A 13870-nucleotide genomic window follows, 5' to 3' on the forward strand; every position below is an offset into this window, starting at 1 on the left:
AAAAGGAAGGAAGGCAGGAAGGAAGGGAGGGAGGAGAGAGAGAGAGAGAGAGAGAGAGAGAGAGAGAGAGAGAGAGAGAGAGAGAGAATATATTATCTTCATTTTAGTCAATGAATTTAAGGTTTCAAGTGGTGGCAAGTCTATTATCACTGCTTTGTAGCTAACTAGAATAAGTTGCAGAACAAAGATTTCAACCCACAAGTTCTCTGTCCAGAGCCTACATTCTATTTGATGAAAGGAGAAAATCAAATTATTTTATACAAAGTTTCTTCTGACCTTCAGATATAGGTCAAAGTATATTTGTGACCCCCATTCTCAACACAATCTCATATACATAAGGAAAAGGCAGCAAATAACTCAGAAGTCTAAGACAAAGGCTTTCCAAATAATGATTAATGTACATCAATTTCCAGGTGTACCTCTCTTTGGCTATTTGTAAACACGTGTATAACTGAAGAGAAAAAAATGGTAAAACACAGAAAATATATACAAGCTAATATGCACAGCATTATTTACTTACTACAAGTAAAATAAGGAAAATGAACTTACCTAAGTTAGTGAGGAGGTATGCAATTTTTTCATAAGCCTGCAAAAGAATATACAGATAAATTTTATTATTTTTTATTCTTTCAAAGAAGTGTCTAAAGTGGGGTGGATATATTTTTAGCAAGTAGAAATATTTATTAATATACTATGTAGTATTCTATACTTGTATATATACACAAAATGGCTGAACTATAAATGACTTTAGAAATACATGTGTATGTATTCATGTAGATACCTTATCATCTGCTCTTTGTTGCTATTTTATTTTTATTGAATATCTATTTCATAAACTAAGACAAAAGTTAACAAAATTTATTCAGCTTGTAAGATGCTGAAATGAGATACATAACTGTGTGCATCTCCAGCCTCGGGGTATCTGATGCCCTCTTCTAGCCTGATAAAATAGCCACATATATGTGACAGACATATACCCAGAAACATGTATATACATATAAAACAGATTAGAACAAAACCAAATCATAGTCCTGTCCAGAGTATTCAAAATTCAAGGCATGCATTTGATTACTTAATGAAAGGTTTAGATTCTCTGACTGTTCTTTCAAAAAAACCATTCCTATTTCATTTTAGCCATGATCCAAATCTACCTCTTTTTGTTTTGTTTTGTTTTGTTTTGTTTTGTTTTGTTTTGTTTTGTTTGAGACAGGGTTTCTCTGTGTAGCCCTGACTGTCCTGAAACTCACTCTGTAGACCAGGCTGGCCTCAGATTCAGAAATCCGCCTGCCTCTGCCTCCCAAGTGCTGGGATTAAAGGTGTGCGCCACTACTGCCCAGCCAATTCTACCTCTTTTTATGGTCAAGACTATCTTGAGACAAATTGCATTAGGGTAGTATTCTTGTCTTTCTGATAAGGGTTTCTGTTCGGATTTACTTTTATTTATTTATTTATTTATTTACTTACTTACTTATTTATTTATTTATATTTTCTCCTGTTAATGAGCTAATATTTTCAAATTTTAAAACAAGATTACTTTGATTTTGTGAGCCTATGTTATTATCATTGTGCCACACTCTTTCCCATGCCACACATGTTATAAAGTCAGTTGACAATAACAGGTTCTCTAAGGATTTTTAACAGGATGGACTTTAGTAGCTGACAAGTAACATTTTACTAGCCACTGTCAGTGTTGAGCTGAATGCCCTCATGGTGATTGAACGCCAAGTCTAAGTAGTTGCTATTTACAGTATTTAACATGTTCCAGCACTTTCCGTATAGTAATTACAGAACAGTAGATTTGTCAATTAAGTATCCTAACACCATTTTACAGAACAGGGGACTGAGAATATCAGTCACTTGGCCTGATAGAATAAAATACTTAGCAAGAAGGCTAGTTAGAATTAGGGATCCACCCCATAATCAGCATCCAAAAGCTGACACCATTGCATACACTAGCAAAATTTTATCGAAAGGACCCAGATGTAGCTGTCTCTTGTGAGACTATGCCGGGGCCTAGCAAACACAGAAGTGGATGCTCACAGTCAGCTAATGGATGGATCACAGGGCTCCCAATGGAGGAGCTAGAGAAAGTACCCAAGGAGCTAAAGGGATCTGCAACCCTATAGGTGGAACAACATTATGAACTAACCAGTACCCCGGAGCTCTTGACTCTAGCTGCATATGTATCAAAAGATGGCCTAGTCGGCCATCACTGGAAAGAGAGGCCCATTGGACACGCAAATTTTATATGCCCCAGTACAGCGGAACGCCAGGGCCAAAAAGGGGGAGTGGGTGGGTAGGGGAGTGGGGGTGGGTGGGTATGGGGGACTTATGGTATAGCATTGGAAATGTAAATGAGCTAAATACCTAATAAAAAAATTAAAAAAAAAGAAATATGTAAATATGAAAAAAAAATAAAAAAAAATAAAACATGTGTAAGTCTGTAAAACTAAGTCATTAAAACAGACCAATCACCTTAAAAAAAAAAAAAAAAGAATGTACTCACTGATAAGTGGATATTAGCCCAGAAACTTAGGATACCCAAGATTTAAGATATAATTTGCTAAAAACATTAAACTCAAGAGAACGAAGACCAAAGTGTGGACGGACACTTTGCCCCTTCTTAGAATAGGAAACAAAACACCCATTGAAGGAGTTACAGAGACAAAATTTGGAAGTGTGACGAAAGGATGGACCATCTAGTGATTGCCATATCCAGAGATCCATCCCATGATCAGCTTCCAAACGCTGACACCATTGCATACACTAGCAAGATTTTGCTGAAAGGACCCAGATATAGCTGTCTCTTGTAAGACTATGCCAGGGCCTAGCAAACACAGAAGTGGATGCTCACAGTCAGCTATTGAATAGACCACAGGGCCCCTAATGGAGGAGCTAGAGAAAGCACCCAAGGAACTAAAGGGAACTGCAACCCTATAGGTGGAACAACATTATGAACTAACCAGTACCCCGGAGCTCTTGACTCTAGCTGCATATGTATCAAAAGATGGCCTAGTCGGCCATCACTGCAAAGAGAGGCCCATTGGACTTGCAAACTTTATATGCCTCAGTACAGGGGAATGCCAGGGCCAAAAACGGGGAGTGGATGGGTAGGGGAGTGGGGGGTATGGGGGACTTTTGGTATAGCATTGGAAAGGTAAATGAGCTAAATACCTAATAAAAAATGGAAAAAAAAGAATGTTCTGTTATGAACACTTTCCACCGTCTATGTCTTATTTTAAACTTGGCACATAGAACTGATCTGCACATCTGTAATGAAACATCTTTAGCTGGATGCCCCAAGAAATGACAATAACATCTGGAGGAATGTTATAAATTGCCATTAGAGACTTATCCTAGATAATTAAGAACCTGAGTACTCTAGACTCAAATGACAGAGCTAATTGGTACCACCCAAGTATAAATTTAAGGTAGGAAGAATCTATGATTTATATAAATTCAAATGTGTGATATACAGTAGCACCAGTGTTGAGAGAGCAGGTTATTTGTGTGTGAATTTGAATATAAAGAATGAAATGCCTGTATAACTGGGGGAGGAAAAACACAAGAATGATTATAGACAAATGTTCTGATTCTAATTCCTATATGATACATATAATACATCTTGGAGACCATCTAAAATTACCCACTGTTACATACAGTAAGCAGAATTTCTTTTTGCATATACTGTTATTATATTAACCATCCATCAGTAATTTCTATTATGTTAGATAGTATTTGGGGAAAGTCAAATAATAGATAATTATCCAAACCTAATCTATATTTTCATGGAGCTTAATTGCCAGTGGGAAGACACAGATGGCCAACAAATATGTCAAGAGGTAAAGCCAGAAGGGGGTGGTGCACACCTTTAATTCCAACACCCAGGAGGCAGAGACAGGAAGATCTCTGTGAATCTGAGACCAGCTTGGTCTAGAGAGTGAGTTCCAAGACAGCCAGTGTTGCACAGAGAAACTCTGTCTCCAAAAAACAGATTAAAATTTTTACTTTACAGGAGAAAAGTCTCTTGAAAAACATGATGCTTTCTTTAGAAACAGGGGAGAGTGTCAAGCAGAAATATGCATTGAGAACATATCTTGGCAAAAAGGAACAAGGATGCAAAGGTTCTGAGACTCATTGTCTCCCAAGGTCCTAATATTGATAGTCTCTTCACAATGGGCAAAACTTAGGACGGGAGTGGCAGAAATAGCAGAACAAATTAATTAGAGTAATCCTGGAGGGAAACATGTTTCTAGGGCATGTTTTGGCCCTGGCAATCATTTTAGAATTCATTCTAAGCTTAAAAGGCATCAGCCTTTAGCTTATACTTTGTTGGTGTATTATATAAAACATGTAGTATATAAAAATAAACTGGGGAGAAAGAGCAGCAAATGCTGGAAAGGAACATCAGGGAGTTTTGCACTTGTTTTACTGTATGTTGTCTCTGCATCAGAGCATGGCTTCCACTGCAAAACCAAAGTCTAAACAGATTTGTGGAGTCTAAGAGACTGCTTTTCTAGTACCTTCTGGATTTCTAGAAAACGTGTACATGGGTACACATTGTTTTAGAAAGTTGATGGGCTTTGCAGTAAAGGTTTGGGTGACAAAGCACAGGAGTACATCTGCTCAGATCTTAATTCCTTCCTTCCTTCCTTCCTTCCTTCCTTCCTTCCTTCCTTCCTTCCTTCCTTCCTTCCTTCCTTCACCCCTCTCTCTCTCCCTCTCCCTTGCCTTTTTTCTTTCTTTCTTTCTTTCTTTCTTTCTTTCTTTCTTTCTTTCTTTCTTTCTTTCTTTCTTTCTTTCTTTCCTCTGTTTTTGTTGTGAAATACTCTATAATTAAAATGCTAAGAAGTTGTTTCACTATAATGTGCTAAAAATAAGTTAAGGCTTAATTGTCAAGCAGGATATATATGGAACAATTTTACATTTTTGTTTTCATAAGAATGGTTTTGAGAACATTCCAGATGTGATAGTAGCTGTAGTACTGACAGCAACATTAATAGGTGGAACAAAGTTGGAAAAGGGTAGAACTAGCAAGCAACTCTAGTAAAATTTTGTCCTTCCAGATTTTTAATTATAAATTTGACAAGTGGATGTTAAAACAAGAAATTGAACTTTTAGTTATGCTTGAATTATTTGTTATTTATTTTTTGAAGATACGATTTCTCATCTTATCTGTGGATCAGTATTATTATTCTATATCTCACAAATTAGTTATTTTTCTAATGCTTCTTTAGGAACTGACTGGATCAGAATCACCAGAGGATTTTTTTAATGTTTTGTTTTAATGCAGTGTTCCTATCCCCACAAAATAATTCCTTCAGGTAATTGAATACATAGTTTGAATAGGACACATTTTAAAAATTATTTTCAAGATTTTAGTTACAGTAGAATATATTTATTTTTCTCCTTAATTGAATATTTATTTAGAGATGTCATGATACACTGCTGTCAAATTGTTTATTGTGGGGAGGGAAGTACAGCCTTTGGTTTAGTTTAAATTAAAATACATGCTGCAAAGTTGAAAGACACAAATATTACAATTATTGTAAGAAAAACTACCTTGGTCACCTAATATCCAAGATACTAGAACATTTGGAAAGTAAAAACCTTTAAATTTTCTCAAAGGATGTGTTTTAAATGCTATTTGAGCATTAAACAAATACCTGGGACCTAGATTAAAATACAAACACCAGCAGGAAGAGAAAACTATGGCCTCAGTTAAGTGAACTCAACATTTTAACAGTGGATAAAGTTAAGAGAAGCAAAAGAACAATGTTGACAAAAAAGATTGTTGAAGTCCTCTAGTGTTGAGTTCCTCATTCTATGGATGAGAATAAGCAGGCAGTCCAAGAACCTCAGAACAAGAATAAAAACAAAGAGATAATTCTATTCTGTTTATGGCACTGAGAAAAAGCTTTTGGAGGAAATGATACTTAACTGTTATTTTCAATGATGAAGAGATATTCTCCAAGGAGACAAAAGAAAAAAAGAAGATTTCAGACAGAGAAATCTCTGTGCACCAAGAAACTAGGGGTATGAATAAGCAAAATGCAGGGCCAGAGAAAGAAGTTCTTTATGCTGAAATGGAGACAAGAGAGGGAGGGAGGTTGGGAGAGAGGGAGGGACAGAGGGAAGGAGGAATAGCTTTCAACAAAAGAAAAGAAAACTAGCTTGAATAAAACAATACCTCCTTTGCCAAGCTAATAAATGTATAATTCACATAGGAGGAACTGAAAGAAAATAGTCAAATGTGCAATTTAAACAGATCCTTTCAACTTCTAGGTGGCCACTGAGAGAAAGGGATGAAGAGACACAAGAAGACTAAGTTGTTAGATGTCTATTGCTGAACTAAGAACGCAGATAGACAAAGCCGAGTAGGTCCTGAATAGTAGAGATTCAGAAGCAAAATTTACAACAAGTAAGCTGAAATAAAATGAAAGAGAAAAAAAGAAGAAGAAACCACTTCAGAACAGCATATGGCTTGTGGAATACCTTATATTTCCCAAAGAACATGGAAGGCTACTGATTTAAAGAAAAGTGATTGGCTGATTTTAATTTTTCCATGCCTACATTTCATAACTTAATGTGTTCAGATTAGAACTGAAAAGCCCATTAAGGTAATAGAATATCTTTACTTAGGCTCAGTCTTTCATAAGCACATTTTTAGCTACACATTGTCTTTGGTCTCAAAATAATATTGCAAGAAGTAACATTTGGATAGTGAGATAAACATTTTGGAAATACAATATTTGATATATATAATGTCATTATTTGTATTAATCTCTTCAATTAATCTTGTATATTTAGGTGAATTGGAAAGAGTGTTTGATCATTTGTGAAGTTCTTTAACATTTAAATAGGAAGAAAATATGTAATTTCTGAAGAGCATTATTAACTTACACTGAAGAATATAACATTATTTTTACATTGGTTCAGTTGGCTGTATATTTACTTTGTTTATGCTAGCTCGATTTACAAATCATCTGCATGGTTAATTGTAAGGGAGAAGTATTTGTAGTTTAATAATCACTGAATATCAGTGCAGAAATGCCCAACATACAGAGATACCTGAAGATGGAAAGCTGGTTCAGCCTGAGGTCTCCGAGGAACTCTGGGTATTTGATTTGCAGCATTAAGAAAACACTTGTGCTTTCAAGTCATTGAGTTGAGGTGGAAAGCTTGTGAGACTGTTAGCAGAGTGGTTTCATGACTAAATTAGCTCTGTCCATAACTACTGTCAGAGGTCTTTACAAGAAGAAACTCATGTTATTGACTTCAGTCTTTGCTTCTTATAAACAAAAATATATTAGGCCTCCACCAAATACAGATACTTAGTGAGAAAGTTTTGTATCTAAATGATTTATCTTCTTTGAAATACTGTTTTACACTTTTTCATGTGTGTGTGTGTCTCTTGTATGTGTGTGTGTCTGTCTCTGTGTATGTGTGTGTGTGTGTATGTGAGAGAGAGAGAGAGAGAGACAGACAGACAGACAGACAGACAGAGACAGAGACAGAGACAGAGACAGAGACAGAGAGACAGAGAGACAGAGATGAGCTATTCATATGTTTGTATGTGGAGGTGTGGGCTTGCTTTATTGGGTTCTGGGGATCCAAATTCAGGTACACATTTGCATGGTGACACTTTACTTATTTAACCATCTGTCCAGTCCCTGCTTCTGAAGCTTATGGGAAAGAATGAAAACTACAGGTGTGAGAGTCACTTGTGATTCTAGCCAATGGTGGGAACTCAGGATGGAGCTTTCCCATCTTAAAAATATTAACCTAGAATTGTTCCTGTCAAAGGAAATTCAAGGGCAAAGAATGGAACAAAGAATAAAGGAAAGGCCATCCAGAGACTGCCACACCTAGAAATCTATCCATCTGCAGACACCATTCTCAGACACCATTGCTGGTACCAAGAAGCACTTGCTGACAGGAGTCTGGTATAGCTGTCCCCCGAGACAGCTAGAGCCTGACCAATATAGATGTGGATGCTTGCAGCCAACAATTGGACTGAGCATGGAGACCTCAAAGGAGGAATTAGGAGAAGGACCAAATAAGCTGAAGAGTTTTGCAACCCCATAGGAAGAATATTATCAACCAACTAGAACCTCCAGTGCTCCAGGGACTAAACCTCCAACCAAAGAGTACACACGGAGGGACCCATGGCTCCAGCTGCTTATGTAGCTGAAGATGGCCTAATCTGGCATCAACAGGAGGTGAGGCCCTTGGTCCTGTGGAGACTAGTTTCCCCAATGTAGGGGAATGCTAGGATGGTAAGGCAGGAGTGGGTGGGTTGGTAGGGAAGCACCCTCATATAAGCAGGGGGCAAGAGGTATGGGATAGGGAGTTTGGGGAGGCCAAACCAGGAAGGGGGATAACATTTGAAATGTAAATAAATAAAATAACCCGTTAAAAAAGAAAAAAAGGAAAGAAATGAGTGATAACTACAGAAGTGCACCTAGAATCTGCTGCTCTCTTTGGTGGGTCTAAGGCAATAGGGTCCTTGGCACAGCCACGCTCATGACAGCAACACCTACTAACAAGTACTGAACTCTCCCTACCATAACCCACACATTTAAAAGTGCCATCATGTGACACAGACAGACAGATAGGCAGACACACGCATGCATGCACATGCACACACATGAGAGAGAGAGAGAGAGAGAGAGAGAGAGAGAGAGAGAGAGAGAGAGAATATGCTTTCTAGAGAAAATGAAGGGGTCACAAACAACTGGGCTTTGCTCTGAAGTAGATTTTCTTGTGTCATTCCAAGAAATTCTCTTATTGGATGACTGGATTTATTTGCATAGTTGTCTAATACAAACAATACCTTGCTTATTTAAAAAGTGCATATCACTGTCGGAACTATGTGCCAAATACTGAAACTGAAGTTACAACTAACTAACACTATAAAGGCACTGGAAAAGAAAGACACTACATTTGGCATTGTTTTTGTTTAAAAAAAAAATAACAAGCCTGTTGTGGAGGCACATGCCTTTAATCCCAACATTCAGCAGGCAGAGGCAAGTGGAGCCCTCTGAGTTTGAATTCAGCCTGTTCTACATCATGAGCTCCAGGCCAGCCAGAACTAGGTAGTGAGACACTGTCTCTAAAAGAAAATAATCTAGCAATCAATCAATAATCCAGTGCATAAAACAAGCTGGATGAAATACTGCTTGTTAAAATGAGTTGTTTGGAACAGAAATATATATGTATTTATACACACACACTTCAATACTAGGGAGATATACTCCTTTCTGACTATCTATGTCTGTGTGCCAATGAAAAACAATTCCAGAAACACTTACAAGATTCAGCAGCATGATGATTATGAAATTGATACAGACAGCAGCACCAGATGTAGCAAACTGCCAGTGCTGTTTGACGAAATTCCACTTGAATGATGCAAACTGTTCCATGACTACCAGACGGTACACTACAACTGCGAACACTGCTGTGATGACCAAGGAGATCTGCAGAGTGAGAGGGCAAACAGGCCTTTTGTGTTACTAACAAATGAGAAGCAATCCACATATATTCAATGACATATATTAAAATGATATATATATATATTAAAATAACACTGAAAACACTAATTTTCTTTTGTATTCTTGGTGTGCTAGAATATCCTTCTAACCCCAGAACCAGACATTATTCTCAAAATGCTGATGATCATATTTTACCATGAAGAAGATTCCTGAGACAGACACAAGAAGTCGCGTGACTTTGTCGGATGAAGGCTGATGAGGCTCAGGCTTCCCCGTGATGGGGTTTATTACCTCCATCCTGTAATATTTTGCTTCAAACTGGGGGCGAAGTGTTTCCTATGGGAGAAACTAAGGTTATCTAAATACCAAGTCCACAAACTAAATAAAAAATCTTTTGAGAATTAATACAGATCCTTGACTTCATCCCACTGTTGTGTTGTTTGCACAAAGATGCAACCTTCCAAAGAACAATACTACTTACATCTCAATTAAACCTCTGGGTGTATTTAAACTAGGACAATTGACTATGGATTCCCTTAAAAAACACTATAGAAATGGTTTAAACAATGTATGTTTCACCCCTATTACCTTCATAAAGTAAGAAATCGTGTCAGTATGATGTAAGGATGAGAGTCTTCTTCTAGTTTGATGTTACTGCATTGAGCAGTAACAGAGCTCTAAGATTTGTAGAGTTCCCCAAATTTCTTAACTTCTACTTCCCTAATATCTTACCTCCTCTTCTTCCCATTCAATAAGGTCCCAAGTGTAAGTCAGAATGCTTCTTCTCCTTTTCCAAAACTCAAGAAAGACTGTGGCTATAAAATAATAATGATAATAATAATAATAATAGAGTAATAATAATTCTCCATCTCAAACACACCACATTGCTTTTCTTCAGGCAGGTATATTTTATCATACATTTAATTAAATTGTTTAAAGAGATTGACTTGTTAATAAATAAATATTGGAACTTGTATTTAAATCATCTTTCTTTTAGATCTTTATATAATCTATCTTTATGCATATCTAAAGGAAGGCAATTTTTAACACTAAAATTGATAATATTTTTGTAAGCATTGTATATCAAAAATGACGCTAGGAGAAAAGGTCAAAATTAGAACAATAAATTCTGTTGCTTTTATCATTATTTAAAATACCTCAAAGCTCTAAGTTCTTATCTACCAAAGATAATCAAAACCTGATGCTATACATCCAAGACCTGAGGGAAGCAGTGTGAGAGGAAGAGATAAAATCCAAGGTGGGGAAGGATGAGATATTGAATTTTTTATTATGATTTACTTTTATAATTAAAAGTTTGAATATATATTAGTAATGCAATACCATATGCAGTTAATTTACCTTACATTTTATTCCCATTTTAAGATTTATAAAGTGTCCTTTCATGAATCATTGATTTTATTTAGAAGATAATTAATTCTCTTAAAATTGTCAAGAAGATATTGAAAATTATGATTACTCAGTTGGATCTGAAAACAAAGGTGCTTCATGTTTGTGTCTGCAATCATAGTACACAATGGTGGAAGAGCCAGGGCTGGTGCTTTTCACTGAGCAAGTCTGGCTGCTACATTCTGCGGGTTCTTCCTGCCATTTTTGGACCTACCATAAATACTATATGCCGATTTCCTTCTAGGTCCTAAAGGATTAGAAATGGATAAAAGAGGCAACACCGCTGGACTTCACTGATTAAAAGACAAGAGAGTTTTTTTTCTCAACACTGGATTGTCCTTTACAATAACAGACTACAGTCACTGTTACCAAAAGAGGGATTTGAGACACGGGAGACATGGGATGGAGACAGGGATGGGAGAGAGAGAGAGAGAATGATAATATGCCATGATTTCTAGCCAAAACCATTTTACATTTTTAATATAGACAATCTCACAGTAATTAACATCAGTCATAGTTAAGGCTTACAGTTGAGTGGGGCAGAGGACTGCCTCTTAACTTTCCTTAGCAGCATATACTTGAACAAGAGGAATCTAACACAAAATCTAAGTAAAATAAAAGTGATCTGAATGATTGCAGTTTCAAAGCAATAACCTTCAGAAACAGATACTGAGTCTAGACAGGATGGCATTTTCATAACTAGGTAGTAACTAGGTATTCAATTGGGTTGTGTTTTAAGAGTTCATTCTCACTGAGACATACTCGTTTCGTGCATGTCTTATATATTTGAGATCTCAAACAAATCCATATTCTCATTTTTTAAAAAAATTAATTTAAAAAATCTTCCAGTATAATTTAGTATCCCAGCATAGAGTAAGGACAATTTTCATTACTTAGAAATAGCTGCCTAACTTATTAATTAAAAAAAAAAAAAAACTACTTTAGCGGAAGATGGCCTAGTCGGCCATCATTGGGAGGAGAGACTCTTGGTCTTGCAAAGATTATATGCTTCAGTACAGGGGAATGCCAGGGCCAGGAAGCAGGAGTGGGTAGGTTGGGGAGCAGGGTGGGGGGAGTGTATAGGGGACTTTCGGGATAGCATTTGAAATGTAAATGAAGAAAATATCTAATAAGACTGAAGCGTGGACACTATGCCCCTCCTTAGAAGTGGGAACAAAACACCCTTGGAAGGAGTTACAGAGACAAAGTTTGGAGCTGAGATGAAAGGATGGACCATGTAGAGACTGCCTTATCCAGGGATCCACCCCATAATCAGCATCCAAACGCTGACACCATTGCATACACTAGCAAGATTTTATCGAAAGGACCCAGATGTAGCTGTCTCTTGTGAGACTATGCCGGGGCCTAGCAAACACAGAAGTGGATGCCCACAGTCAGCTAATGGATGGATTACAGGGCTCCCAATGGAGGAGCTAGAGAAAGTACCCAAGGAGCTAAAGGGATCTGCAACCCTATAGGTGGATCAATATTATGAACTAACCAGTACCCCTGAGCTCTTGACTCTAGCTGCATATGTATCAAAAGATGGCCTAGTCGGCCATCACTGGAAAGAGAGGCCCATTGGACACACAAACTTTATATGCCCCAGAACAGGGGAACGCCAGGGCCAAAAAGGGGGAGTGGGCGGGTAGGGGAGTGGGGGTGGGTGGGTATGGGGGACTTTTGGTATAGCATTGGAAATGTAAATGAGCTAAATACCTAATAAAAACTGGAAAGAAAAAAAAAAAAAAAAGAAACCAAACTTACCAGCAAAAAAAAAAAAAAAAAAAAAAAAAAAAAAAAAGAAAAAATTATCACACTCATTGCTTTGGCAATCACCTGAAATTATGGATATAACACATTCTTTAATAAAAGTGGTGCTTATATAAGCTCATACTCTCCTTAACTTATAGATTTTGATGTTTGTGAGTTTTACTCTTAAAGGTAGTTTTAGGACTGAGAATGGTGGAGTACACTTTACCCCCAGCACTGGGAGGTACAGGCAGGCACATTTCTGTGAATTCTAGACCAGCCTCTTCAACACACTGAATTCTAGGCTAGCCAAGATTGCAAAATATGAATTGATCTCAGAAACAAACAACAGTTTTAGAACACTTGTCTTTTCTTAACTCTGGAGTTTTGGGTTTTTTGGGTTTTTTTGGTGTTTTGTTTTGTTTTGTTTTGTTTTGTTTATTTGTTTGTTTTTCAAGTGATGGACATAGAATTCACTGTACCATCAACCCATAATATCAACCAAAAACAAATAAATTCTTTATTTCTTTTGAAACAGTTTCTTACTTTATATCCTAGGTTATCCTAGAACTTACTGTGTATTTTGGGCTAACCTCGAATCTTGGAGTATCCTGCTCCAATCTCCCAAGTACTGATATTAGAGACATGCATCAGCATACACAACAAAAATTAATTTAAAAATTAAGATGATTAAGTATGCTGCTTATCTAAATTCTTATGACAACATCGTGGTTCTCCTCAGGTTTGCATCTTATGATGTCACAGTGATTTTAACTTCTATGTTTAGCAGTGGAATTATGGCTTCCACAACCATATCAAATCATATAATCAGTTTTAACTTGGCTACCAGCCCAAATGATAAGCATGGGCATTAGAGGAAAACGTGTTGAGGTCTGCCCAACCCCCAGCATAGCTGTAGCCATTTTGTTCCATGCCTGCCAGCTATTTCATACTGTTGCTGTAACCTGTCTGTCAGTCATTGACACAGAAAACTAACTTGACTCAGAGCAGGGCCATGCTGACCACATCCCTTGTTATGTTCTGTATGAGGCTTATTAATCCTAAGAAATTCCACAAAGCTTCTCATCAGACACATCAAATTAAAGGTCAATATAAGCTGTAGTGTCTAAAATGGCTTGAGTCAGAGCCACCCACCGGCTAGCACTTCCTGTATCTGTGTGTGAGTTCACTGTGCTTTTTTAATTTTTTTTTTTCAT

The 13870-nt window shown here is 37.0% G+C and overlaps 1 protein-coding gene across 6 annotated transcripts in view; it reads right to left on the reverse strand.

Annotated features, from left to right (window-relative positions):
* Positions 1-13870, reverse strand: part of Ano3 (anoctamin 3) — a 295191-nt gene that overhangs the window by 32511 nt on the left and 248810 nt on the right. For 5 of the 6 annotated variants that reach the window (NM_001128103.2, NM_001355244.1, XM_030250348.1 and 2 more), the window contains 4 exons: positions 10227-10309; positions 9690-9830; positions 9315-9479; positions 550-586 (listed from right to left, as the gene is read on the reverse strand). In NM_001128103.2, the coding sequence (NP_001121575.1) occupies positions 550-586; positions 9315-9479; positions 9690-9830; positions 10227-10309 (426 nt within the window). Of the gene's footprint in view, positions 1-259; positions 587-9314; positions 9480-9689; positions 9831-10226; positions 10310-13870 lie in introns of those variants that run through there. The other variant, NM_001355245.1, reaches the window with a different exon arrangement.

The sequence above is a fragment of the Mus musculus genome, chromosome 2 (assembly GCF_000001635.26).
Source record: "Mus musculus strain C57BL/6J chromosome 2, GRCm38.p6 C57BL/6J".
Taxonomy (NCBI): Eukaryota; Metazoa; Chordata; class Mammalia; order Rodentia; family Muridae; genus Mus; species Mus musculus.